Source organism: Strix aluco, chromosome 2 (assembly GCF_031877795.1).
Source record: "Strix aluco isolate bStrAlu1 chromosome 2, bStrAlu1.hap1, whole genome shotgun sequence".
In the NCBI taxonomy this organism is placed as follows: Eukaryota; Metazoa; Chordata; class Aves; order Strigiformes; family Strigidae; genus Strix; species Strix aluco.
The window spans coordinates 51,051,418-51,078,483 of NC_133932.1; the positions used below are offsets into that span (position 1 = coordinate 51,051,418).

Here is a 27,066-nt window from a genome sequence, read left to right on the forward strand (position 1 = left end):
TTCTGTCCTGGCCTTTGTATTTTGATTCTGAGGAGGGAAAGCATCTTCAGAATTACCCTCCCAGCCTGGCCAGCCATGTTTATCCAAAGGGTCTCATCTATCCTTTGACTTGTTGCTCTGGGACAGGACTCTGATTCAAACTCCTATCTTGCTTCATCTATAACACCAAAAGAATGGGAGGAGTTCAGTCTCAGTAACCACGTCTGCAGTTTTCATTATGTGAGTTGGCTACCTGGAACAAATGTGGACATAGACATCCTTCTAGATCTCAAAAGAGTAGTAGAAAGCCAGGAATGGAAAGGAGTAGAAAGTATAGAGAGTAAGGAATAAATACAGTGATTTTTCTTTGTTATCTCTATGCTTTGTTTTTCTCTTAGAGACTTCACAATTTAAGAATAATAAAAAAACCCTGAAACTAAACATTTGCAAGTTCTGCTTTTAGGAAATCTTATTTTCTGTCAGGTAAAACAATACATACCATCTGCAACAAGTAATTTGATGTCAGTTGAAAATGTAAGTTTTTACATCTTTTAAAAAGAAGCAAAGACATAAATTGTGGAAACCTGTATTTCTGACTTCAAATGTCCATGTTAATTAGAACTTACTTCTGCTCTATTCTTGCTTTTCTTTGGTACTAGTGTAAAACAGACAACATCCACAGAATACCCTTGAGTCAACTTGACTGAATTTTATGCATGGTAGTGCTTTGCTTTGTGTTTTATTATAATAATTGCTACTTCAAAAGCAGCATTTTTAATCAGCTTTTTAGAACAATTGTTTGTGTGTGAACATTAGTTCTATTAAGTGACTCAAATTGAATATTAGTCACAAATATAGGGAATGTGTTTTATTCCATGGTTTAGCTCACTAACATTGCTTACTGAAGTAATGGGAGATTGTGAAATGCTTGTTGGACCTTGAATTTATTTTTTTTAAAGGCAGTTTTGAATTTATAGGTAGGAGTATAATGAGTATAGAGTGTAAGAATGTATATAGAATGTGTCTGAGATTTCTAAAAATACCTGGACTGGTGCATTCCTCACATTTTTAATTCCCATTTTTACCTTAAAGATTTCCTAATACAAAAGGTAAAAGTCATTGGTTTTCAGTTTGGCTCTTTGTTATTTCAAAAAGCATAGCTCATATGGGTTTTATTTCTTCAGGTAATACTGAAAATTAATCCTACATTCATAACAAGTTGGGAAAGTAAAAATGCATCTAGGAGGCTTCCTGACTGAAGGGAGGGGAGGAAAAGGAAATTATGTATATGACCTGGGGAATTGTGCTAGCATTGAGTCATCCTTTTAAAATCACTTGATATCCAATAAGCTTACTGTCTTTACAGGACATAACTGCTTTATGTAACTTCAGCACCAAGGTTTAATATCATAGTCAATATTTCAGAAATGGTTTCTATTTGATTACAGGAATCAACATTAGTCTGCCTGTGATGGACAGAAAAATATTTTGCAAAATCCAGCAATGTCCATCTGAGCTCTGATAACTACAATGAAGGCTAACAAAATAGTAAAAGGAAACCTGCAACTGTAGTTGGAGCAGTGTTAAGTAACTTGCTGGGGAATCCATTTTTCTGTTTTCAGCCTGATCTTCACTGTACTGAATGTACATGTGCCTCAAGAACATGCATTTGTCTAGAGGAAGCAAAACATTCCTGAAAATGAGATTGAGAGGAGTGAAAACAAAGCTGCTAATCCTGTAATGAAAATAGAAAAAAAATCTATGTAGCTACATACCTAATACTAACAAGTCAAAACTGATAAAAGCAGTATTTTTGCCGCTGCTCAACTTTCAAGTGGAAAAGATTGCAATTAGCTCTTTATTCATTGGATTTTCTTTTTTTGAAAATGGTATGGTCAATAGTGTAAACTGATACAGCAGTGATTTTGTCATATAAGTTAAAATTACTTAAGTGCAGTTGAACAGTATTACACAGGCAAGTACACTATGAATTGTCCTTTACACTGATAGAAATTACTATTACCTATCTTATAGCAAAAGGGTTACACTTTAATACTGTTGAAATATTTGTATCTTTATTTCAGAAACTTAATTCTAAAATTTATTTTAGGGTTGTCATCCTATTTTGTAAGATGGCTAATGTTTGAGGGGCCTGTTCACCAGTACTGGCAGTATAGATCTGACTTAGCTGATGTAATTAAAACTAGCAGAAAGATTTTTTTTTTTTTTCCCCTCTCATTCTGGTTCCTGACTGTATAGAAGTTGAAATTCCAGAATGGTGAACTTTCCTAATGGTGATTCTGGCTGTTTCTCATGTATAAATTACCACTATACAAAATAGATATATAAACCAGATTTTAATCCATTTTAAAATGTTATTTTAAATGGAAAATATTTGTGAAACACTTCCTGGAAGAGTTTCTGGTGGGATCCCATCATTTCTTAATGTATTAATAGTGTCTGTTCAGAAGCAGTGTTAAAATTACAATGTTGGCACAGTTAAACGCTAACTTGAGCACTAGGAACAAAGAATCTTGCACAATTTGGGGGTGTGACTTTGGCAGGCAGTGACTCTGAAAGGACTAGCAATACCACTGAACACTCAGCTGAGTACAGCCTCATGGTCAGTGCCTTAGCAACTGCAGTCTCTGCAGGCCGAGGCAGGAAGATTGTGGCTAGGAGTAGTATGGGGCTATCGCTTTATATGCAGTGTAAAAGCAGTCCATCGTAGCAGGGATGCAAGGGCTTCCAAAATAACATTAAAAATGAAGTATTAAAAATAAAAATTTGTTCAGAGGAGACCTTACAAGACCACGAACTGGAAGGTCACATTACAGCGAAAAATCTGAACTCTTACTTATCTTAAGGGGCAAATTATGTCATAACTTAAGTTTGTAAGTAACTATATGTAGAAGATGCTTCTGATTGTACCTTCTTAAGTCTGTTAAGAGCAGTACAGAATTAACGGATAAAGGTGAAACCTGGGCAATGTTGGAACCAGGAGTATCAGTATTAAAGTTAATTTCTCCAGTAGTTACTTAACCTGGCTTAGATATTAGAACATGTTTTAGTTATTCATTGAGATTAAAATTTGTTAATCTGTTTATCTAATGTTTATTTTAAGTCAAAGTCTTAAGCGCATTTTTACAGTTTTTGGTCAGCATGTCAACCATGCTGTCCAGGAAGAGTTGTTGGGGTTTTTTTTGAATAGGGGAGCTGTCTAAAGATTTGTTGCATATGCCAGATTTCCTTTCCACTGGGTTTTGATAAACTCCAGTATGTATAGCCATGTCTGTCCTGGTCATCTGTGCCTCTTATTGGAAAAATAATGTTTATTTAAAAGCCTACTGAGAGGCAAAAGCAAACACACCATAATATTTTTTTGTCCAGAAATAGTGTTGTAAAATTCAGAGGTTTTATTTAAAATAACTGTGAGGGTTAATGTTTTATCCTCGTTCTTTTTTTATGTCAGTTATTTCATAACTTCCATCTCTGTTAGATGCAGAAAGGTCTGTGGTCTTTTACTTTCTCTCACCATAAAACCTTTTATTCGGATGTTAGAGGTGTGGTGTTGTATTTCTTGATATATTTCATATAACCAGCAAGTGTGCAGAGGGAAGGTTCTTTGATCAGTACTTGGTTGTCTACCAGCTGAAATTCACTGCACTTTTCAGGAGATTTTCACCTATGTCTAGGTAGCATTCATTTCATGGGAAAGTGAACATGCAACCTTGTTTTGCAGTCACTTCTGTCCCTTTTATTAACATAATACGGATGTTGTGTGTTATCTTTAATATCCCCTTCCTGATGCAAAGGATTCGAGATAGGATACAGTTATTCATCACATATCTCACACAATAAGAACTTCTGGGGTTTTCTAAATCCATATTTGAACTTTTTTGTAAAAGAGATAATTTTCCCAGGAATCTGTTTCGGAATTTGTTAGAAGCTTCCTGGTGAAATTCAGGTATAGTGAAGGAGCTATTTATTTTGTTTAGTCTTTAACTGCTTTACTCCCTTTTTTGTGGAAAATGGGTGTTCTTATTTGATGACAATTACAGGTATCAGAGTCGTAAAAAAATATAATGCCAATTCTTTTGAAGTGTTTTAGCATGTCAAAAATAAAAGGAAAGTTCTTTCAGAAAGAATCTTAATCTGTAGGTACTCATAGCATATACTGCACATACTTAATCTTTGCTCTTGATATCATAAAAAATAAACTGCCAGTTGTTGTTCTGTGCATAGTTGACCACAAATATATTTAAAAAAACCCCACACTGTTTTTATCAAATGAAAACTCTCTGCCTCCCCACCCCCAGTCTTGTGCGTGCGTATCTTTGTTAGAGAGCTTACCTTTGGATATCTCGGTTTTGGTTAACTTTCTGTATTTCATCTGATTTCATTTTAATTTCACTGAAGCTGACAACAGAGATGATGCAGTCAGTCTTTCTGTTCAGGATGGGTCTAGTTTACTTTCAGACCTGAATGCTCTGGATGTCTTAAGCTGTAAATGTTTCCCTGTATTTTTTCTTACCTTTCCAATTCTATGTCACTTCATGACTTTACACTCATTAAATGTCACCTATGTGTAGGAACAATTTCAATATACCATTCAATTATTATTATTGCTGTAAAACTTTACATTTTTCAGATAACTGCTGCTTTTTCCCTTTAGTGTATTCTATATATACCAGAATTTTAATTTATACTTTCAGTATATTGAAGAATATATGCTCAGATCTTTGTCACTCACTGTGAAGCCGATGAACTAATTGAATTAATAACTGTTATCTAAAATATGCTGTCATAAAGAGTTAAGTGTTTAAAATATTTCTACTCATATTTTACTCATAATTTTGAGTACCCAGAAAAGGAGGAATCTGTCTTCCAGGAATACCTTTCCTGAGTAAGCATTCCATACATGACATACCAGCTTATTCTTTGATGTTCTAAATGAATTTACGTCTAATTCTTGCACATCTTCGAGAGTAAAGTAACTTGCTGAATTTCCCATTTCTGTCCCAGTGTTTTGGAATTTCTTTGTCAAGCACTTCTTATTGTGCTGTTGTCTATTCAAGAACCTGAAACTGAGAATTTTAGATGCAGCAGAACCCCTGTGGTGTTTGGATGTGCTAATGTTCCTTATTCTGAATAGCCTTCATCTTCCTGATACGAGTAAGAGCATAAATATGATCCTGTGCCATCTATTTAGATGATTCAGAGCTTTTTTCTTGTAGATTACTTTGTTAGTGTCAGAGCATACATTTTAATATTGTTTTTAGTTATTTTAATCTTTTGTTGGTTGTTTCTCTGTCCTTTTTATATGAAATTTGTAGACTAAGAATGCTTCTATTTTTTGAGGTGCTATTTAAATTCTAATGAGTGGTGGTTATATCTTCTAAATTTGTCAGATTTAGGTTGTGTCATAAGAATATATTGCATATGATACTCACAATAGTTGTTGTAAGTGCATGTCCAGCAACCCTCTCTTAAAGTGTCTACAGGTGGTTTAAGCTCAGACTCCAAAATTCTCTCATGGACCCCTTTTACTTGCTTTTCCTTTCATACCACTGTCACATTATCTTCAGAAATTGGAACTTAAAGGTAAAAGGGTTATGTACTCTTTTTGCTGCTGTATTCATGCTTAGAAAATAAAATCAATCTGTAAAAAGATTGGAATTATTAGGAGTAGTAAAAGAAGTGGAAATTAGAGGCCTGTGAGAACAATAAGAATGGTACTGTGGATGACACAGGCAGCTCTCCTAGCAGTTCAGAGCCCAGTTTACTAGTCGTAGACCAACTTTTCAGTTGTCCCTAGAACATACTGCTCAGAAAAAGGTCTGCAGAGATAAACTTACCTGTGTAAAGCAAGCAGTGTGTTATGCCATGCAGCTCGGCATAGGCCACTTCTTTACACACAGAACTGTTTTCAGATCTACTGAAAATTCAGAAAAATGAAGGATAAATTACGGAAGATTCTATGTATAGATAAACTCACATTTTTCTCTTCCTTTTCTGGGCTTTTTCGTTACTACTGAGAAATAGTTACCTAGTAAGGCTCTTCTACTTCCTTTAGGGTTTGAAGTCCAGTTTCCTTTTAATACATTATCTAATAGTTGTTCCTGTAATAAGATCTGAGAAACAAATAAAGTATTTTACGTTACAGCAGAGTTAATTTAGTCTTGAATTAAAAAGTGAACATAAAGTAAATTAACAAATTCAATTACTAGAACAAAAGTTTGCTAAGTACCAAAAAAATGTGGGGTTTTTTTTTCAGCAAGGTGATTAGGCTATTATTTTTATAGCCAAATAATGGTTAAACAGTTTTTTCACTGCTTGCCTAGAAGGTGTGTATCTTTCTTTTGTTTTTTCCTGACAAGCATGTGTCCTATTGTAATGTGCAGCTGATTCCTAAAGAGAAAAATGAGTCAGCCTTGGTGCTGCCGAATCCCTTTTTTTCTTCCTCTTTAGCTTTTGTCTTTTAGGTTTGATTTGTCTGTGGAATGTGGTCCCTTCAGTGTTCTTTTCTATGTATGTATGCATTCCTGTGCATAGACATATATTGTGAGGTACATTACTAAGAGCGTACTTATACCGAGATACTTACTGACCAGAATAGTTCTGACTTGCAAATTGTATCAGTACAGGAAGTTATTCTGAAATAGTGGTGTTTTAAATTCATACCCAAACTTGTTTGTCACTCACTTCCCTTCTAGGCCAGTGTTGATTTAACACTATTATACTGTTAAGGAAATGTTAAGGAAACTCAGAGTAATGTTACCTTCTGTTTGTTTCCTTGTATTCTATATTTAGTTTCATGATAACGGAAGCCAGTAACAACCACTTTAAGTTGACTAACACAGTATTTATTTATTTTTTTTAATGTGGCTTCCCTGACAGTTTTACTTTCTAGTGTGAAGAAAGTCTTAAGAGAGAGCTGTGTGGCTAGAAAAAGAAATTTATGTCTCAGGACTTACTAGACTTGAGTAAAGGGAGCTTTTCAAGCTTATAAATAACAGAAATAAAATACAGGCAGTAGAATGTAGTTATAACTGGAAAGAAGATCCCACCATTGCAATCGCCAGATCACTGGTGAGTGAGTGTCTGTAGTGGTGTGAAAGTTGTTGGGGAATGGAAGAAATGAGAGGACCACCCGAGTCTTTCAGCACCCTATTCATCATCTCATTTAATTTGATTTTATCACATGGGACAAATGTTTTTTACAAATATCAGGGAATGATCAGAGATGGAGCTTAAGACAAATTCAGTACCAGGCTTCTCTTCCAGCTTACTGTAAGACGGCATCTATCAACTAATGTAATTAGTGCAGTTGGCTGAGAGAGATCTCTTTTTATACTGTGAAAGGCTTGTATTTTAATTCAGGTAGATCGTGGATACAGTGAGGATTTAACTTCTGCATGTAATTGACATTTCTATAAAAGACTCAGCTTTTGTACTTTTAACTGCATTTGCAAAATACTGTTTAGGTTAAATAACAAACGTTCAGCAATTATGTCAGAAAAGGAAACTGCAAATTTGTGGGTAACTATTAATCATAAATCTTGCTCCCAAACATATGTTATGGACAAACTACTAAAGTGAGATAAAACAGAGTTGGATTAGGTCAGCCTTATGAGGACTGAAGAGTGTCTGAACCCTGAGAAACTGTGAAGACTGGGAATATTCTTTTGGTATCAGGAATGTGAAGTGATGGCTTGTTGTGTTTGTTTTTTGGTTTTTTTTTTTTTTAGACAGTGCCCAAAATAACCACTGGAAAGTTGGTTGCATAATAATTGCATTGCATTCAAAAATAATTTTTGTTTGTGTATAGAGAACAAGTTAATATCTCTTCTTCATTTCTTGTTTTTGTTACATTTTGTGATGCTTTCAAAGCAGTGTGTCCACATGATCACTTTGTGTCCCTGAATCTGAGTAGATAACAGAAAGATCCAAAGAAGTTCCGTTTCAGACATTTTACTTTCCCAAGATTTCCAGGGAGCTAATAGATAAAACAGTTAAGCAGGAACAGATCAAAGTGTCCCAAGTAATGTGTACTTGGCAATCTGTTTATTGTGCTATTCCTCCCATGGGGTTCTCTAAGATTGCATTGGGTGGTTTAAGTAGTATGTAATTGAACTGATCATATACTAATTTAGAAGATGAAAACACAAATGTCCACCAGCAAATAATTCCTTTGACAAATAGAAGGAATCAGTATTTGTTTCAAACTCTGTAAAGATTCAGCCTTGAGTCAATGATGGTAGCATTTTCTACTGAAAGGAAGGAGGAGTTTAGGTTTATTAGGAGTAGTACACGGCATGCATACATGCACACGTATGTAAAATTTTGGCTGTCGTACAGTGGAACCTGGCACCTATCCTTATTGGTCATCATAGTTTTAGAACACCCAAGACAAATCCAAGCTCTTTACATTAAAATAATTTTTCACTTTCTGATTTTAAAAGTTGCCAGGATGTTCTGTGCATTATTCCGAAGTGTACATTGAGAATTTTTTATATGTGCACATTCTCACACATACATGCTTGGGATTTGTTATGTGCAGTTTGTTTCTAACTTCGGTTGGAATATTTTAAAAAAATAATCTTTTGACAGCTAAATGTTGATGTAGGAGAAGCATGTGTTTGAGCATGCTGATGTGTATGGACAGTTGCTGTGTACTTATATATGGTACTGAAATGACCAGATACAAAAGGATACTTTCAGCAATAGTTCATGCACATACATTTTTGCTGAATACTTGAAAAATACATAAATTGGTGCTTCTGAAACACAGCTTTAGAATGCTCCCTTTAGTCCCTAGAACTCATTAGTGCACATTTTGGTGCATATAGATAAAGTCTGGAGCAAGGGAGACATATCCTTGGTGGAAAAGGGTCAAGTTAGAGAATATTTAAGCAAACTGGGCATACATAAGTCTATGGGGCCTGACAGGATGCACACATGAGTGCTGAGGGACCTGGCAGATGTCATTGCGAGGCCACTTTTGATTATCTTCCAATGGTCATGGTGACTGCGAGAGGTGCCTGAGGTCTGAAGGAAAGCAAATGTCATTCCTATCTTCAAAAAGAGCAAGGGGAAAGACCTGGGAACTACTGGATGGTCAGCCACACCTTGATCCCTGGGAAGGTGAAGAAACAACTAATCCTGGAAACCATTTCCATGTATGTGAAGGATGAAAAGAGAACTGTGGTTAATCAGCAGGGGTTCACACAGGTGAAATCATGTTTAAACAACCTGAAGGGAGGGTGCAAAGAAGATGGGGCCAGGCTCTTTTCAGTGGTGTCCAGTGGCAGGACCAGAGATGACAGGCACAAACTGAAACACAAGAGGTTCCCCCTGAACATCAGGAAACACTCTTTCACTGTGAGGGTGACCAAGCCCTGACACAGGTTGCCCGGAGAGGTTGTGGAGTCTCTAGCCTTGGAGATGCTCAAAAGCTGCCTGGACATGGTTCTGGACAACTGGCTGTAGGTGGCCCTGCTTGAGCCAGGGGGTTGGATGAGATGACTGCCAGAGGTGCCTTCAAATATCAAACAGTCTGTGATTCTGTGAAATAGATCTGAGACTTCCTCATTAAATAGAGGAAGTCTATTCTCAGATTTATTTTATCCGCTATAGCCAGTAGAAGGAATAGAAAGAGAATGCACAAAAAGTTGAAATTGTAGTTAGTATATTTATATTATGTAAGTTAATTTACAGTCAGTGCTGCTTAAGTTGGATTGTGTGTGATGCCTGGATACTTCTTCAGATGACATGCAGCTTTTTACTTACTTTTGAACAATTGCTGTTACGTTCTTTGTGGCAAGGAGTGTTGCTTTTCGGGGGATTTTCAAATTCTATACAGAAAATACTGAAATAAGTGCAGAGCACAAAAAGACTAGAAGATCCACTGCCCTTTACAGCTTTCTGATGACTAGTTTCTCACAGAAGGGCAAATGCTGAAGACTGGCAGCTTTTATAGAACAGACTGTCCTCCTTGAGAAGAGAGGCAGTGAGATTCTTTTCCTTGACTGAGTTTTCTCAGTGACAGGTGGAGAGTTTATTGCTGCTGAAGTGGGGGTGGGGGTTGCTGCTTTGGAGGAAAATGTCTTGACCCTTACACTGTCTTATAAAGATGAGCATTAGCATTGCTGCATCATAGTGGTCCTCATTGAAGTGTTAAAAAGGAGGCCATTCCTAAGAGATCTGGTCTGTTTGATGCACTTCAGGTGTGCTTTAAGACTACTAAATTAAGATTGGTTTCCATTAATGGGTTGTGAATCTGCAATGGAGATTATGAACCAAACAATATGGGCCTGAGCACAAAAGCTTGGAAATTGCTGCCTTGTTTTGTCAACTGTTATTGTCTGGATTCTGATGCATCCCTGGAAGTTTTAAGTCACATCATTACTGAACTAATACTGCCTTTTGTAACTTTTTATGTGTGTCTTAATTATGCAAATAGCATTGTTCAGCATTTTTTTATCTACATTTGGGAGTGTGTAGTTGGTTGGATTCAGTGGCACTGGTATTTTTCAACATATTGTGAGTTTATAAACATTTTGGGAAGATGCACCACTAATGTAAATTTATTCCATTCTTTTCCTCTGTCAGGAAGAAGGAAATATCAAAGAAATTGCAATAACTCACCATGTAAAGGAAGGGCATGAGAAAGCAGACCCTTCACAGTTTGAACTTCTAAAAGTACTAGGACAAGGATCCTTTGGAAAGGTTGGTAACTGAATGCTTGTGGAGCCAATTATTCAGGAATATAGCATTGGATAATATTAGGAGTGAAATATTTAGAACAGTCACAATCTTGCATTAAGGCAATGTTGCAAGTGAAAACTGCTTTCTAAATTAGTGCTAACTAGCCACTGTAGTTGTGGCAGATCCTTTTAAAGCAGTAGATTTTTTTCTAGTTTGTACGATGCATAAATCTCAATGTTCCATAAAAAAATTGGCTTGATATGAAATAATTGGGTATTCACTGTTAAAACAGAATGTCATTTTTTCTATAACTACTCTTCTTCTATGTTTCAGAGGGCGAGGGTTGAAAGGTTTTTCTAGTAAGTGTTCCTAGTTGCTAACTTGCTAATGGTAGGTCATCACCAGTACAGAAGCTATAGGCAGAATCTATTTTTGTAGCAGATTATAACAAACAAATTTTAGACAATAATGGGTGCTGAAGAAAACATGATATACTGTAGTCGTGTTCATGCTAGGCATTATCTGTCATAATTTGGTTAAGGCACAACGTACCTTGATATTTATTTGAAGCTCTGTTAAAGACTCAATGTTTCTGCCATTTAGTGAGTACTGTCCACACTGGCATCTTAATTTAGGTGTACATGATTCATACTTTTAGTTGTCCAAATCCAACTTGGAAGCAAAATATTAACTTCATGTGGCAAGACAGATCATTGAGACAGAGTGGAATATGCAGAGTAAGACAACAGAGCCTTTACATCCATTTTGAACCTTAACTGCAATTCTAAATGTGATGTTAAGCTCTAGTGTATAATGCCAAATCCATCTTAGATACGGGGGAAAAATTAGAATAATTGGTTCACTTCTCTCTTGGTGGTAGGAAATTACTCTTAGTCACATTATTGGAGTAGCAGTTCGAGTTAAGCTTGGAAATGTAGATGTTTAGAAACACTAAAATTTTGTACTCAAACTAGTAAGAATTCACCGAGAAACATGATTCCAAAGGTGATTTCCTATGTTGTTTGATTTCATCCAGAATCATAACCAAGTTTTTATTTGGAAATCTTCAGATCAGAAGTAAACCATTCAGGGGGAAGGAAATGTAAGCTAATAAATGATAATTTCAACAATCCGTTTTATTTTCTTGATAATACTAAATTCAATGCTATAACTGAGGGGACAAGTTTTGAAAAAGCAAAAATAATTAACTGTCTAGCTGACTCAAAGTATTGCAGAAATGCCAATCTTATCCTCAGTTGTTTTAGCTTTTATGGAAAAAGCATTAATATTACAAAGCCCATAATCCCTTCTTTCTAATAATTTCGGAATATGTCACTACTTCCCATTCAGTTTAAAATTATTAATTCTGCATGCTTTTCAAGGTCTCTTGAAAATATTCTGGTAATCTCTGGATAATGCAAAAGGATGTTAACATAAGTGAGAATTGGATACAAAAACAGACATAAAACTAATTTCATATAACATGTTTTAACATTCTCATATACCACAACATGTTTCTATGCTTTTTCATAAATAATCAGAAAACTGTGGCAGGTATATTTTTATTTCTTCATTTCTAAATCTAAAATTTGGCTCTACTGGAATTCATTTTGTATTAAGGATATTAAAAACAATCCCACTCAATAAATCCCATTACACTAAAGAAGGAAATGAAACACACTTTAAATGAAGTTGGTTGTCCTTTATTGGTAAGTGCAAAACTCATCCAAAGCATGTCATAAAAAAATATTATTTTATGACACAATTTTATAGGTTATTCTTTTAAAAAATATTTTGCTATGCATTGGTTAATATAGTTTTCTGGATCAACTTTTGTATGTATGTTTATCTTCATATCCAACAATTATTAGCACTTTTGCAGTGCCATCTTATGAATTTTAATAAGACAAAACTATTTAGAGATTAATATTAAAAAGCTGAACTCTGTGTTTCAAATTTCAGCTTCTGAGAGAGTCCAATCATACTTTCTTTTACTCACTGGAATCAATTAAGTTAAACCGAAGTTAATTTGGCAGACTGTCTTGAATGAACCTTTTAGATTATGAAATGAAGGAATAGTAGGAAAAAATGCGAAGAAATTTTTGTTGGGCTTTGAAGAATCTAAAACTCAAAGAAGCTAATAATAGTATTGGGAGAAATAATAAGGTTGAGTTTCATTGAAATAATACTGACTACTTGAATTTCATAGCAAAGTATATTGATCTGGCTTGTCTTTATTTTCTTTTAAGAATTCTTTTTAATTTTCAATGCAGGTCTTTCTTGTCAAAAAAATCTCAGGATCAGATGCTAGACAGCTTTATGCAATGAAGGTGTTGAAAAAGGCCACATTGAAAGGTAAGCATAGTTTAGAGAGGGGGCAAGGTGGGGGGAGGGGGGGATAAATCAGGGACATTATACCAAAACTTGATATTTACACATGCTGTTCTACAGATTGTGTCTTAGAACTTTTTTCTGTGTAACAGCAGATAGCAGAATACACTGCCCTGTATTGTTAACCCAGGAGGATTACATAAACAATAGTACTATACTGAAAGTTATAGGGGAAAGTGGGTTCCTTTCCATACGAAGTTTGTTAGGTGATGGTGGTTTAATAGACTAGTTGGGTTACATCTGCCACCTGACTTACTCCTGAGCTGCTGTTATTTGAAACTTAATATCCTTCCTTTTTTCATTTGCTGTGTATCACCAAGGTTACAGTTAATGCCTTTTGCTCAGTTTATATTTAGGTCATGATATTTAAAAGTGCATTATATCAGCTGTCTTATTCTAAAAGTTCGAAGCACAGGCATTTATGTCTTTCTTTAAAACAGAAGTATACCGTACATTTTCCCAAAACTCTTTCTGCTTGTTCTGGATGTAGAATATATTTGATAAAATCTTAAGTTAATCACCTAAGTTACTTGAGCAAAAATGAGTTGTAAATTGTTTGTTTCTTAGTTGGTTTTGGTTTTGAATGGTATCAGTAACAAAATAAGTTTAAATCTGAACAATCTCAGTTCTGTCCTGAAGAATTATATAAGGAAAAAGAATGTATTTTTTACTGTAGCTTAAAATGAAAGTGATCTTTCACACTAATCCCATAACCAGAATGTATTTGTTGCTTTATGCCATCGTTTAATACTTCTGTCTATATGTAGTTCTTCTAACTCATGACTGCACTGAAATTGTAATGATAATATTGGAATAGTTCGAACAGCTTGTAGTACTTCACCTATGTTATTGATTATTATACTGATCTACAATTTTAACATAATAGTTTAATCTGAAAATATTCATAGAATGATGGAGGGAACAAAAACTCACATTAAATTGGGAACTTCTGCTAAAATGTTGAACCTGAGATTTTTCTGCCTAAGATCTAGTTCTGAATACCTGTCTCGCAAATCTCATTATATATCACTTTCACATAAAACTGAAGGTGTAAGTGTTTTTGAACAGTTTCCTATATTTTGATTCCTCTGTGTTTTATGGCATGTGTTATTCTCATTATTTACTTCCTATTTTTGTGAAATTGATTTCCACTCATTTAAGTTACTTCGATATCCTCAGTAGCCTTTCATTCTCCAGCCTTTTAATAGCTCAGAACTGGAGTCAGAGGTCATTCAGCAGTTGCTTTTTTAGATGTTTGAGGGCTTCTCTCCATCACCTTTTGATTGTGGTTTAACCTTACGTGTTAAAATTACAGTCCAAGCTGTGGATCTAGTTTTGCCTACAGATGGCCTAGACTGATAAATGCTGAAATTGGAAGCTTGACTTTTCATTGGAAAAGCAGACTCTTTGAGGCACTAAGAATTCAAGGATGCAAAAGGCTTGAGCAAAAGAAGTGACACTAGCAGGAGAATGCCACGCTTTTCAAAACTTTATCTGAATTTTCAGATGCTTTTGAGTGTCTTTTGGTTGCAATTTGTGTTTTAGGAAGAGCAGAGTTGCAAACAAATGAAAGTTACTGTTGAAATCTTAATATGATATTAACTGAAATTAATTATTTTTTCCATAACTGCAACATTTTTTGGAGATCTAATATTGTAATTTTAAATTACACTGTAATTAAACACTGTATTACTTGGATTTGTCTAAGGTTCTTTAGCTCTTTCAAATCTATTTCATAAAGTTATTTCTGTGTTCTAAAATTAAAGATAAAAATGCCCTTTAATACTGCTTCTTAATCGAAGGCAGTGTGCATGATTCACAAATCAAATTTAGAGAGAATATTCTCATAGGAATGCAACTATATTAGCCAGATCACGTTGATGTAACTGCACAGACCAACCTTTTAATGTTTAGAGCAAATCCAAGAATATACACATACAACTTTGTTTAGAGCAGAGACTAGTTTATTAATACACTCTGATAGAAGGTATCATCTTTCAGTGCCTCTTTATGATGGTGAGAGAGAGAAACAGGGCCAAATCATTGCTAGAGAGTCTAGCATCAAATGTGTTAAGAAAAATCAGTACTTCCAGCAGCACACATAGGGAAACTAGTCAACAAAAGTCAGATTTTACATCAAATAATGGCTAATACCAATGTCTGAAATTGGAAAGCTCAGTTCCTTATACTTTTTTTGGTTGATATTTTGTAAATCGGAACTTCTCTAGCTTTTCAGAAATAACTGTTTCATAGCTATAGGCACTTAGAAGTCTTTTGAAATTTTTTCTCAACTGAATCTGCCTTAAAGAATATTCTGAATTTCAATTTTGTGATTCAGATGAACCCTTAAAACAGTGAAATTGCACAACTATCTTGAGACATTTTCATGACATTAGATGTAAAGGTCAAAATTCAAATGTGATGTTTGCTCTGTGTCTGGAGAGGACTTATTACATGTGCTTCCATTTTTAGGAATCTGGTAGATGGAAACTTGATAGCTTTATTAATTCTTGAAAATATATCTATATAACTTTTTCACAAGTACCTGTATTGTAAGTGCCTGTTTCTAGGAAAAGATAGCTAAACCTCTAAAAGACCCTTTTGCTGCTTGACTTTTTTTTCCTGCCTTGTTATGTTTTAGTATCTGAGAACTCTGGCTTGTTAACTGTACAAAGGAATGCCAGCAACTTAAACTTTGGACTGGACTTCGTTGCTCTGGGGTGCTTCCGTCAAGAAGTTGTAACATTTGGGAAAGGGGCAGTAACAAAATGTAGAATAAAGAAAAGAAAGAGAAATGCAACATCTTAAACGACTGTAGCAAACTTTACTAGCTCTCATCTGTAAGAGTTCTGAATCTTGTCTGCATCCTGGCTGTTTTGGAGCTTCAGATGGGAACCAGGCACTGGCTGGAGTGGCAGGGGAGTTGTCTAAGACAGCTGGAGCAAGTGCCATGCTCAGCTAACTGTCCTGCCTGTATTCATGGATTGCCCACTCCATATGCGGGATATCTGTGCGCTTAGTTTAATCTATAGTGGCATAGAAGCAGATACATGTCCCATTCTGAGCCACCATAGTGGGACAACACAGGCAGCTTGAGCAGTAACTGCTTCTGTTGTCTGATATACTTCTTCCTGCACACATTAAATAAACCATTTTAAAATCAAAAATATTGTCTGAAGTACACACTGCATCGATTGAATATTCTTTTTATTGTCAGTTCATAAAGAAACTATTGTCAGTCCATAAAGAAAGGAAATTTTAAAAATTTTTCCTTTCAAGTCGTGAATGTACTTAATAGTGCAAGTTATCTGAATGAGTTAAACCAATATAAGCATCTTTATGATAGTATAATTGTATTTATGTTATAAGTTTGTTTTGATCTAACTTTAATTCTCTCTACTTTTCAACAGTAAAGAAAATGGCTGTGTTTTCCATATGTAGCTGCAGCAGTTTTGCTCTACTGTTTAAAAGGTTAACTAAGTATAGAGCAGACTGAAGGGTGCTTATGTTTTCTCATGTGCTTTTAAGTTTATTTACCAAGTGTCAGATTTTGCCAGTAGCAGAAACTGAAGCAAATTAAAATGCATAAAGAGATTTATCAGAAAACTCTGCACTGTCTCAAATCAAATTCTGTCTCAAATCTCTTGTAAAGTATAGTGAGCTGCAGACAGTTGTTATACTATGGGATACAGTGTGAAGTACATCGGGAAACATAAGAGAAATACTGATTCATCATGTAAATTTTGTTTTGGTTGTTTTTTTTTTTTTTTTGCTCATATTCTGTTGTAGTTCGAGATCGGGTTCGGACAAAAATGGAACGTGATATCCTAGTAGAAGTTAACCATCCTTTTATTGTCAAGTTACATTATGGTGAGTTGCAGAAAAATTCATTTTTTTTTATATTGTAAAAATGGGTGCTTGTCAAGATAGTACCTAATATTTGCTTTGTGGTTCAGAGAATCGTAGAAAATTAATGTGCTATCTGAATCCTGATTGTGCAAATACTTGCTGTGTAGTGATTTTCATGCAAAGTAAGCACATGGCTAACTTCATGCAGTGTTAAATCTTTATGACTCTGAGAGTCTGTAGCCCTTTGTGTTATTAAAAAGCAATTATCTGTTTATGTCTAGCCATTTTTTTCCAAAACCTCTTATCTCTTGTATGTCATTTGCTTTTTTTACTTATTTCTTATCCTTGCTTTATGTACTCTATAGAGAACATACACATTAGTGTTACTGCCAGTTGCATCAAAATTGGTGGGAAATATGTCTTTTAATTTTAATAGTATGGGCAGCCATAAGGAAATATTCATGTGGAGGGGGGAGGAAATCAGTACTCTTAACATGTCATGCAGAAAGTAAACTGAAAAAAAATAACAGTTTCTGTTCTTTTTTTTTTTTTCATTTTATGGGGTTTTTTTCAGATCCAATTTTTCCTATAGTTCAAAGCTGAGATCTGTATCACTCTCTGATGTGGCTTAAATAATGTGGCTTTCACTACTTGTCACTCTTTTGCAAACTAGACTAGATCTCCCTGTTAAGATGAGTTTCCAGAGGTTTTAGAATATGTGCATTAGTTGGTAATTTGCCCTTTTAAAGCTAGGCTTTTTACTTCCAAAATCTGGAATGAAATGCTGACTAACCTAAGTATAATTTATTTTTTTAGAAATTCCATTGATGACTTGCTTTGCTTTCACATGGCATGGGAGTTACTCGGTCCATGATAAAGGAATAGTTACTTAATTCATTTAAATAAATTTTTCCACAAAGGAGAAAGAAGAATAATTCATTTTGATAATGAAAGTAAGGGTGGATTATTGGGTATGTTATTCTTCTGATCATGGGTAAAATTAGATGATGTTTAATTTTTTTAATTGATCTTTTCAGCTTTTCAAACAGAAGGGAAGCTATATCTTATTTTGGATTTTCTCAGGGGAGGAGACTTGTTTACACGTTTATCCAAAGAGGTAAACTTTTTTAATTTGAAAATTGCCTGTTGATACAATTTTACTATAAATTTTCTATATTAGGAGAGTTTACTTTTTAAATTCAGTTGTCATTGAATAAAATTTTGACTATCTTTTTTATTAACCAGCTAGGTTTTTTATTTGGTTGGGGTTTTTTGCACAAAGTAGTCACTTCATGAAAATGCTGTTGGTAATATACATAGTTTCTGAAAAAAGGCTTAGACAAGCAGTCTTTCTGTGATGCTTTTTACACCTTGCAAAATTTTCTTCTATTGCTATCATGTTTAAAGATGAGTCTCAGAGCATGGATTTATATAAAGAAATTATATTCAAATTAACTGTTTTATGTCTGGTTTTAATATCCTGAATTTAATGTCAGATTTATTTTTTAATGATCTATACATGAACACAAAATTACCTTATCTATAAATATCAAAAAAGCAAGAATTGTATTCCACTTATTTTAGTAATTTTCCAAATACGAACACTTTGCCTCTCTCAAGCTGGTGATTATCTCTGCGTAGATATGTGAAATAATGACTTTGGAAAGTTTGATTACCTCGAATTAATTTGATTATAACTCCTAAAATATTAACATTTCATATATCAGATTTTTTTTTTTTGCCATCACTCGTGCAAAAACTTCCACATGGGATAAAGATATAAATACATCCAATGTATATCTGGTAACCAGAACTTGTAATTGTAGCTGTCTTCCATTTTCCCATGCTGCGGAGTATCTGGGACAGTTGGGTCAGCACTGCAAAGCTATATGGTTATTAAGGGGAGAGTAGACTGCAATGCATTTTGTGTATAGATATGTCATCATTTCTGTGCTGACCAGAAAAATTATTACATTTAATTCAGTGAAGCCATTCATTTCAAGTTGCTTCTTTTAGTTTTGCCACAGATAAGTAGAAAGTTATTAGTACTCTAAAACTGAGATACTTTTTTCTTAAAATCTGTAGTTCTTTCTTGATTCCCAAGAAAGACTGTATATCACTTTGCTGCTGCTGACTCTTTCATCTTGAGCCGCTCAAATTTTGTAAGATTTAATATGATTAGATAAGAAATATTCATTATAGGTACCTGAATCTAAGCTAATTGTTTATAACTGATAGAGTGAAATGGGCATGCTGGATGCATTTAATGTCATCCTCATATCAATTCATGTGATTTTTAAAATAGATCAGATGAACTGCAGCCTAAAAGTTCCTGCTTTTTCCCCATAGACTACTGATTAATTCAGAGCTAGATGTCTACACTGCAGATGTTTAAGGTTAGGAGAGATGAATTCCATGCAATGTTTTTAAAGAACATAGTGTGGGTGTATTATCATCCTCAGGAGATCTTTCATTATTTGAGCTTTTACATGTTTTTTACAGAGATTTCCCTTCTTGAATGTGTCTGTACTAAATATTGGCTCTTTTGTAGAAGTAACATCAGCAACAACCTTTTGTAAAAGCTTTGATATCACTTTCTCTCTTTAAACTACTAAGGGGAAAATATATTATATTCTTTGTTCTTAACTCTTGCTTAAAATGATGTTCATATGTGCTCCCCATTGCCACTCTTTTTTCTAGGTCCATATGCTGTATCTAAAGACATTTGTCTGAAATTCTTAAAAAAAAAAAAAGCCAGAGTAGTAACTGAGGTAGAATCAAATGCAGGATTTTTATCATCTTCTAAATTCTCAGAAAGGTTTAACTAATGTTTTCTGTCAGTGGGTCACAACGGTTGTTGATATAATTGGGACAACATGTTCATTTCATTGAATGTAAACAGGGATTAGTTTATCTTCCTAACAGCAAATGTTGGTTTGCTACCTGAGATCTTACCCTTGCTCTTACATAGGCTATTTCCTTAGTTTACTCTTTGATCTACCTTTTCTGCAGTTGTATCTCAGGCTGCATCTTGGGGTTTTTACCATCACTGTAACTTCTCTTTCGTAGATATTAGAGACAGTCTGTGCAAAACCAAGATGCATATGCTTTTCTTGTTTCTCTTTGTAAACAAAATGCAGGCATTTGGACTTTAGTCCATTTGTTGTCTGGAAATGAAATGGTCATATCCAGTAAAAAGGCGTTCTTTAAATGCTTCCCAAAAATTTTCAGTTCCACTACAATGTGTCTGTCTGTTCTCTTGAACAATTAGAAGCAAGTAAGCTCAGTTTTGCAGAAAGAATAATATATTGGCTTCAGAAGTTCTTTTTCAAGTATGTACTGTGAAATAGTATAGATTATAAAATTCTAGTTTTTGTCTAACCAAGAAATTTGAATTTCTAGGATTTTGCATAGGAATTAAGTACTATGAAGAACCATTCTGCAAAACCATTGCTACCACTGTTTAGTTGGTGCTGGTGTAAGCTTTACAGATTTTACATATAAAATATGTTGTTTTGTTTTTTCAGGTGATGTTCACAGAAGATGATGTTAAATTTTACCTGGCAGAATTAGCACTTGCTTTAGACCATCTACATAGTCTTGGAATAATATACCGGGACCTAAAACCAGAAAAGTAAGACTCCTCTGCGGCAAATGCAGTGTATTAAATTAATTTCTGTAGCACTTCGACCTACGCACTTCTCTTTCCAGCTGTTAAACTTCAGTAATTTACTATGTAAACTGAACAGGGGAGGAGGTAGGGGAAGCTCGTGTGCTATTTTAATTAAAAAGGTTGGATTTCATTTCCACTAGAACATGATCATCTAGTTTCAGTGGTATGCCAAGTACTATAATCCATGTTACTTTAGAGAGTGTACAGAAATATTCCTAGCATTCATTTTCCAGGTGGTTTAGGGTGTACAATGGAGAAGAGGTGGTCTTGGCCTTTTGTTTTTGTCATTATTGTAGAATTTCTGGACTAGAGGTAAACTTGGAGTAAATGTGTGATACAAAGTTACAGTTGAATGTTCTATCTTTCCCTTTGAAAGCCTAATAGCAAACATTTTTTTCCCACGCTGATTTTTAAAATGCACTGCCATAAGAGTAGAAAGGAGTTTAAATATTAAAGTAAAATACAAAAATAGTAAGTGACGGGCTTCATTTGGTGTATTGACAATGATGTAATTAAAATAAGAAAACTTAAAATAAGCTCGAAGCTACAATTCCGGTATGGTGGTGTGTCTCAATATATTAGTCATCCATGCTTCATTCAAATGACTGAATTCTGTCTCCTGTTCATGTCTTTCCTCCCATAATTTTTTTTTAGTTTTAGAAGATGTGAAGAAGAAAATTTCAGTGCTATCATCTGGAACATTTGAGCCTTTCAGATATAAATGTATGCTGTAGTGTTACTCTACCTGGAGGGGAATCTAAGTGACAATGTAACACGTGCATTTCTGTTGTGCTTAATCAGATGGTTAACATACTCTGCCTCATTGCCTCATTGGCAGGAAATCTGTAATAACTCTGAAGTCCTGATGTCCTTGGTGATCCCACTTCTCTGTTATGGCTATGGAGAATCTGAAAAGTCTGTGTGAGATAACTGTCTCATATAAATACAAGTATCACAGAACCTGGCTGTTCCATGGAACTTCCATTAGGCTAGCTTGGCCTTTTGTGCATCTTCTGTGAAAAAGACACAAATTTGAAAATGTTTAGCCCTGACTGACAAGAAGGGAAATATTCATACTAAAATCAGAAATTTGGAGACTTTTGGCATGGGCTTGCACTTACAAATGAAAAGGGAATGAATTGCATTTAAAGTTAGGGAGTGTTCTGTTAAGTAATTCTGAAGTGGGGAAAAATAAGCTTACCAAGTGGAAAAAGATCTTTAAAAAGCAACGCGGGAGAACTTTTTGCTAACATTTACTTCCAAGAGGAAAAGGGTGAAATAGTAATTGTCAGAAAACTAAATAACTACTGCCTCAAACATAGTTTGTTCAGTGACACGCTGTATGTGTCGTGTCTATACCTATTTAAAAGCCTTGGGTGTATCTGATTTTAAAACCTGTCAAAGGTTGAAATTACTTGCAAGTTATGGATGAGATAGATACAGCCAGTAAGAGTTAGTACTATACTGTAGAGCTGTTTCCCACCATGGAAACTGCAAGGAGGAAAAGGGAGGGGTAGGGGAAATGGACAAGTACTGTGTGCCTGGGTTGTGTCTCATCCTCAGGATGAAACGCAGCTACACACAGGAGAAGCTGGAGGAACTAGGTCTGCTATGTAGGTGGTGTTAGAGAGTCCAGTTCTTGAATACTTTGCATGCTTTGAATTGCAGTTAGTGACAGTTAAGGGTAGTTGGCATCTCAGAGAAGTGTGGGCTTTTTTGTGATTAAAATAAACAGGCGGAAGCACAAGGCCTGCTCTAAGTATAGCGCCTGTGGGTCCTGTCCTTTGGTACAACATATTTATTACTTGATGTTATTTGAAGAGGTCAACACCCTTTGAAACAGTAATTGCAAATGAATACTCATTCTGTATACATATGCAAACATACATTGTATTAACATGTCATGCTCAGTTTAAGAGAAATGGAACTGTGTCTCTAGTTTTAACAGTTGTGATGACACATGCTGCAGACGGCCAAAACAGGAAGTTCAAGATAAATGTTTCTACATACTGTGCTGCATTTAACCAAATAGTCAAATAAAGTTCTGATATGCTGATGTTTCATAATCCTTAAAAAGAAATAATTGAGGGAAAAGAAAATGTGTAGTTTCAAAGTATTTCCTCCTAATGATTCGTTTTCATGCATGTTCAAATCAGCTCGTCTTCATGTATGCTGTTCTGTTTATTCCTAAATGTTGTCAGTACATACTTTGTCTGAAACAACAGTTAAAAGATATTTTAATTAGTTTGGTTTATTCTTTTTATTGTTTTTTAGCATCCTGCTTGATGAGGAAGGACATATCAAATTGACAGGTGAATAACGGAAAATTGTAATACCTGGGTTTTTTTCTGTTTGTAATATAATCTTTTCATTTTCCTTTTTTTTGGTAAAGCAATATGGTAAAATAAGTAATTTTAATTGGTAGGTAATTTTTCGATGGAGCAAAGACTGTAATTAGTTCGAAATAAATGAAATACATAAATATTTAAATATCTGCTTTACAAGTATAGCTGATGTTATGGACCTGTGATAATGTGGGGAGGGGAGGGAAATTTTGTAATTACCATATGTGTGCAATATGGGTATATATATAAACGATACAAGCATTCCATTTCACATTATGGTGAAAGTATTAACTGTGAGTGATTTTAACAAAAAAAAAAAAAATTACATTTAGAACGATTTTTTTTTTTTTCCTTCCAGATTTTGGCTTAAGTAAGGAATCAATTGATCACGAAAAAAAAGCCTACTCTTTCTGTGGAACAGTGGAATATATGGCACCAGAAGTCGTTAATAGACGAGGCCATACACAGAGTGCAGACTGGTGGTCTTTTGGTGTTTTAATGGTAGGTTTCTGGTAAATGTAAAAAATAGCAAAACTGTGCTTTGCGAGGTTTGGTGTAACAAATCAAACATTAAACTTTAAGGTGAGCTTTAAATGAATTGTAATTACCAAAAAAACTCCAGATTATATGAAATTAATAACACCACAACAGAGTTTGGATCAAGAATATGGACTAGGTCTTATATCAACACCAACAATATGCCATATTTTTGTTATTGTTAAATTGAAATATTATGCCTCTGTTGTAGTTTGAATGTTACAGAGACTAAGAGGAATACTAAAGTATACAGGAAAAGCACTGTCTCTTCCAAGGTGGGGAAGAAATTTAGATCCGATTTTTAAATTTTAATTTACTCTCAAGTGGAAAAAAATGACTGATAACTTTCTAATTAGTCTCCAGTGTAATTACAACATAGTGCAATAATGGCAGCTGTTGCTCTCACATATCAAAATAATCTAAATGACACTGAGCTGATATGGAATATAGTTGCTCAGTTGCTTATGGTGTTTCTGCAAGGAATTCTGTGAAGTTACAGGGTCGGGGGAAATAATGTGTGTATCAAATATGCTTTTGGAAAAGAAAAATCATGTTTGGTATTTTAGGAATGCTGAATGGCTTTTAATATTTATAATCTCTGTGTGCATTTTTGGCATAAAGATTAAATAATTGTCTTTTTAAAGGAAATGTTTTTGTTTCTTACTGCTGCTGCTACATATGACTGTAACAGTACAACTAACGTGTGCTCTTTGTAGTACAAGGACTCTTGTGTCTGAAAATAAGTCATCCTGTCACCTTTTAATCATCTAGAATGCTGTTGTGATCTGAAAACTGACTATGTAAAAGTAGCACCTGATAACCAGACTCTGCAGACACACACCCTCACAACTGCACATCTTATCAATAAGAACACAGTCAATTAAAAGATAATTACAGTGTAGTTGCAGAATATTTGTTGTTGATAACTCAGTTAAACTTCAGCTGTACTTTATAAAGCTGGAAAACATAATTTTGTGCTTATAAAATGCATATGTTAAAATTGAAAATTGCTGAAAGATGTTAGACGTGACTGATGTAGTTTTCACAATCTTAAGTGCACTGCATTTTAAACACTTTGGCTTCTACTTTGAATACATAAATATGACCTTAAAAAGCAAATTCTTTAAATTAGTATATGGAATACAGTGCAGTTTTCTCTAAGACGTATTTTTGTTGCATGCATTTCTAGTTTGCATGGCAATTTTCATAGACAATCTGTATGTATCCACTCCTAAATCACTCTTAATTAGAATCTGTGTTGATTGAGAATTCAAGTTGTCGTTAGTGTGGTATGAGAAGTTATAGCATAGAAATGGAGACTGGAAAGATATCTCAACAAATCATTTGGCCTGTTTTCTCCTGCTGCTAGACACTAAGTATGTTTAAACCATCCTTGAGAATTATATTCCAATTTTTCCTTTAAAACAGTGACTATTTTAAGGGATGCCAGACATCTAAATTCATTTAAAGTTTTCAGAAGCATTATGTATTTGTTGAGGTACTCTGCTGCTGAAATAAAAGATGATAACTAGGGAAGGCCAGTATTGGCTTATTCTTAAAGTACTATTAGCCTATTGATGTTGGAGTGTAGTCTGGGGGGCTGGGGGCCAGGGACAAAGAACAAGCGTGCTGAGTTGTTAATACAAGTGTGTATGCTTGTGACAAATAGGAGCTCGCTAAAGAAACTTATTTGAAGTAAGTGTAAACGAAACATGCAGCACTACAAATTTACCTTTATAAAAGTTTTTTTGCAAGTGCAATTTGTGAAGATAATTCTAAACTAATAAACAAGTGAAAGGTGAATTTTTTTTTATAGTTTTGACTTATGCCTCTCACATCTTCCTGACAATTGTCTTAAGAAGTGTTAAAAGTAGGGTTTTTTCATGTTGGCATTATGTTAAATTTAAAATTTTAAATTTGAATATATATATGTAAAAAAAAATATTTAGAGTAAAAAGTATCTAGCAGTAGTGAAGAGTTGGCAGCTTTTATTGTCTGAATGCTTTATAGGGTAGTAAGAAATTTAAAATTTTAATAAAAAGGGGTTTTAAAGAATGCTGTTAGTGCAACTTCGTGCTCTTATTGTAGATCTAATAATACTAGTCCCACATTATTCACTCAAGTTATTAATGTACATTTTTAATGCTTAGAAGGCTGAATGTTTGGGTCGTACCAGAACAGGGAAATAGAGGATACCTTGTGTTCAGGATCACTTAAGTTTGCATATGCTGTTCAGAGGGTTCCTTTATGATTATTTTAATTTTGATGGCTTTAAGTGTATGCCGTGAAATTTCATTAAACTAAATTGTTTTGCAATTCTTAAACCAAAAATCAGGATTTCTGCCTTAGAGTGGCTGCTGTGACTGCTGCTGGGCTGCTTTCACTACCTCACTTAGATCTGATATCCCTGCAGTATGCTGCAGCCCAACAGAAGTGGCTTCATATTTATCTATTTTTACTCAGTCACTTTCAGAACAAATCAGTATTTTAACAGTGTCTGTTGCCTACTACCAGGCACTGTAGAATGTGCATGCACGTACTGTGTAGCTCTTACGTGTTCCTTCAGGCTTTATTTCCGCTGTATGCATACAGTAACCACTTTTCATCATGCATGTCTCTGTCAATCAACTAACCTTTTTCCCCTTTCCAATGAAGGCTATGTACATGCCAATTTTTAAATTTTTGACATTTTTAGATATCTCTGCATGAGGAGAAATCATCACTAACTTTTGAAAGGGGAATTTTTCCCTACCCCCTACTCTCTTGAAAACTAAAATACAGTTGTATAGATTGAGACTTCCAAGAATAAACTCTTTAGGCAGAAATTAATCATAGAACATTATAGTCTAAATCGTTCCGATAAAAGCATGTAAAGCAAGGTATCAATATAGGAAAATATTTTGCAGCTTTAAAAATGGCAAAGGCTGCTCAATGTTCATAGTAATTTAAATTGTACAATGAGAAGTTGTTTTGCACAGACTTGATTGTTAACATGCATGAATTTTGGAAGGTTAAGATGCTAAGTGGTTTTGTCAAAAAATAGATTTTGTCCAGGTAATGTAATTGATGAAAGTTTTACTCTATACAGTTTGAAATGCTCACTGGTACTCTACCTTTCCAAGGGAAAGACAGAAAAGAAACCATGACTATGATTCTCAAGTGAGTACACTCTTATTTATATATCTCATCAGGTATTCTACAGGGATGCCCTCCGGGCTGCAATATCTAATTTCTACTCTTCCCTCATTTCCAAAGGTACTGGTAAATCCTCACTCCCTATTCCATACTATTAATTCTCTTTGCCACCTATCTAATTTGCCTTTCTATTCCTCCCCCATACCAGGTACAAAGAATTTCATAGCAGCTCTTTAATCTGTAATAATAACTTCTCCAACCACATGATCTTTCCCATCTTATTTCCATAGTATTTTTTAACTTTCTTATCCTTTTTGATAACCTGTGCATTTTTTCCTTGGTTTTTTTTTGTTTTAGGTTTTTCTTTTTTTTTTTAAGAAAGCATTTACTCTCCTTATCCTTCTCTATCTTACTAGCTCCTCACCCTACTTCTTTATATTATTGGTG

The 27,066-nt window shown here is 34.5% G+C and overlaps 1 protein-coding gene across 6 annotated transcripts in view; it reads left to right on the plus strand.

The window, feature by feature from the left end:
• Positions 1–27,066, plus strand: part of RPS6KA3 (ribosomal protein S6 kinase A3) — an 80,809-nt gene that overhangs the window by 27,563 nt on the left and 26,180 nt on the right. For 5 of the 6 annotated variants that reach the window (XM_074814679.1, XM_074814680.1, XM_074814678.1 and 2 more), the window contains 8 exons: positions 10,594–10,710; positions 12,963–13,044; positions 16,870–16,950; positions 17,967–18,046; positions 20,457–20,563; positions 22,877–22,914; positions 23,306–23,448; positions 26,573–26,643. In XM_074814679.1, the coding sequence (XP_074670780.1) occupies positions 10,594–10,710; positions 12,963–13,044; positions 16,870–16,950; positions 17,967–18,046; positions 20,457–20,563; positions 22,877–22,914; positions 23,306–23,448; positions 26,573–26,643 (719 nt within the window). Of the gene's footprint in view, positions 1–8,855; positions 9,162–10,593; positions 10,711–12,962; positions 13,045–16,869; positions 16,951–17,966; positions 18,047–20,456; positions 20,564–22,876; positions 22,915–23,305; positions 23,449–26,572; positions 26,644–27,066 lie in introns of those variants that run through there. The other variant, XM_074814675.1, reaches the window with a different exon arrangement.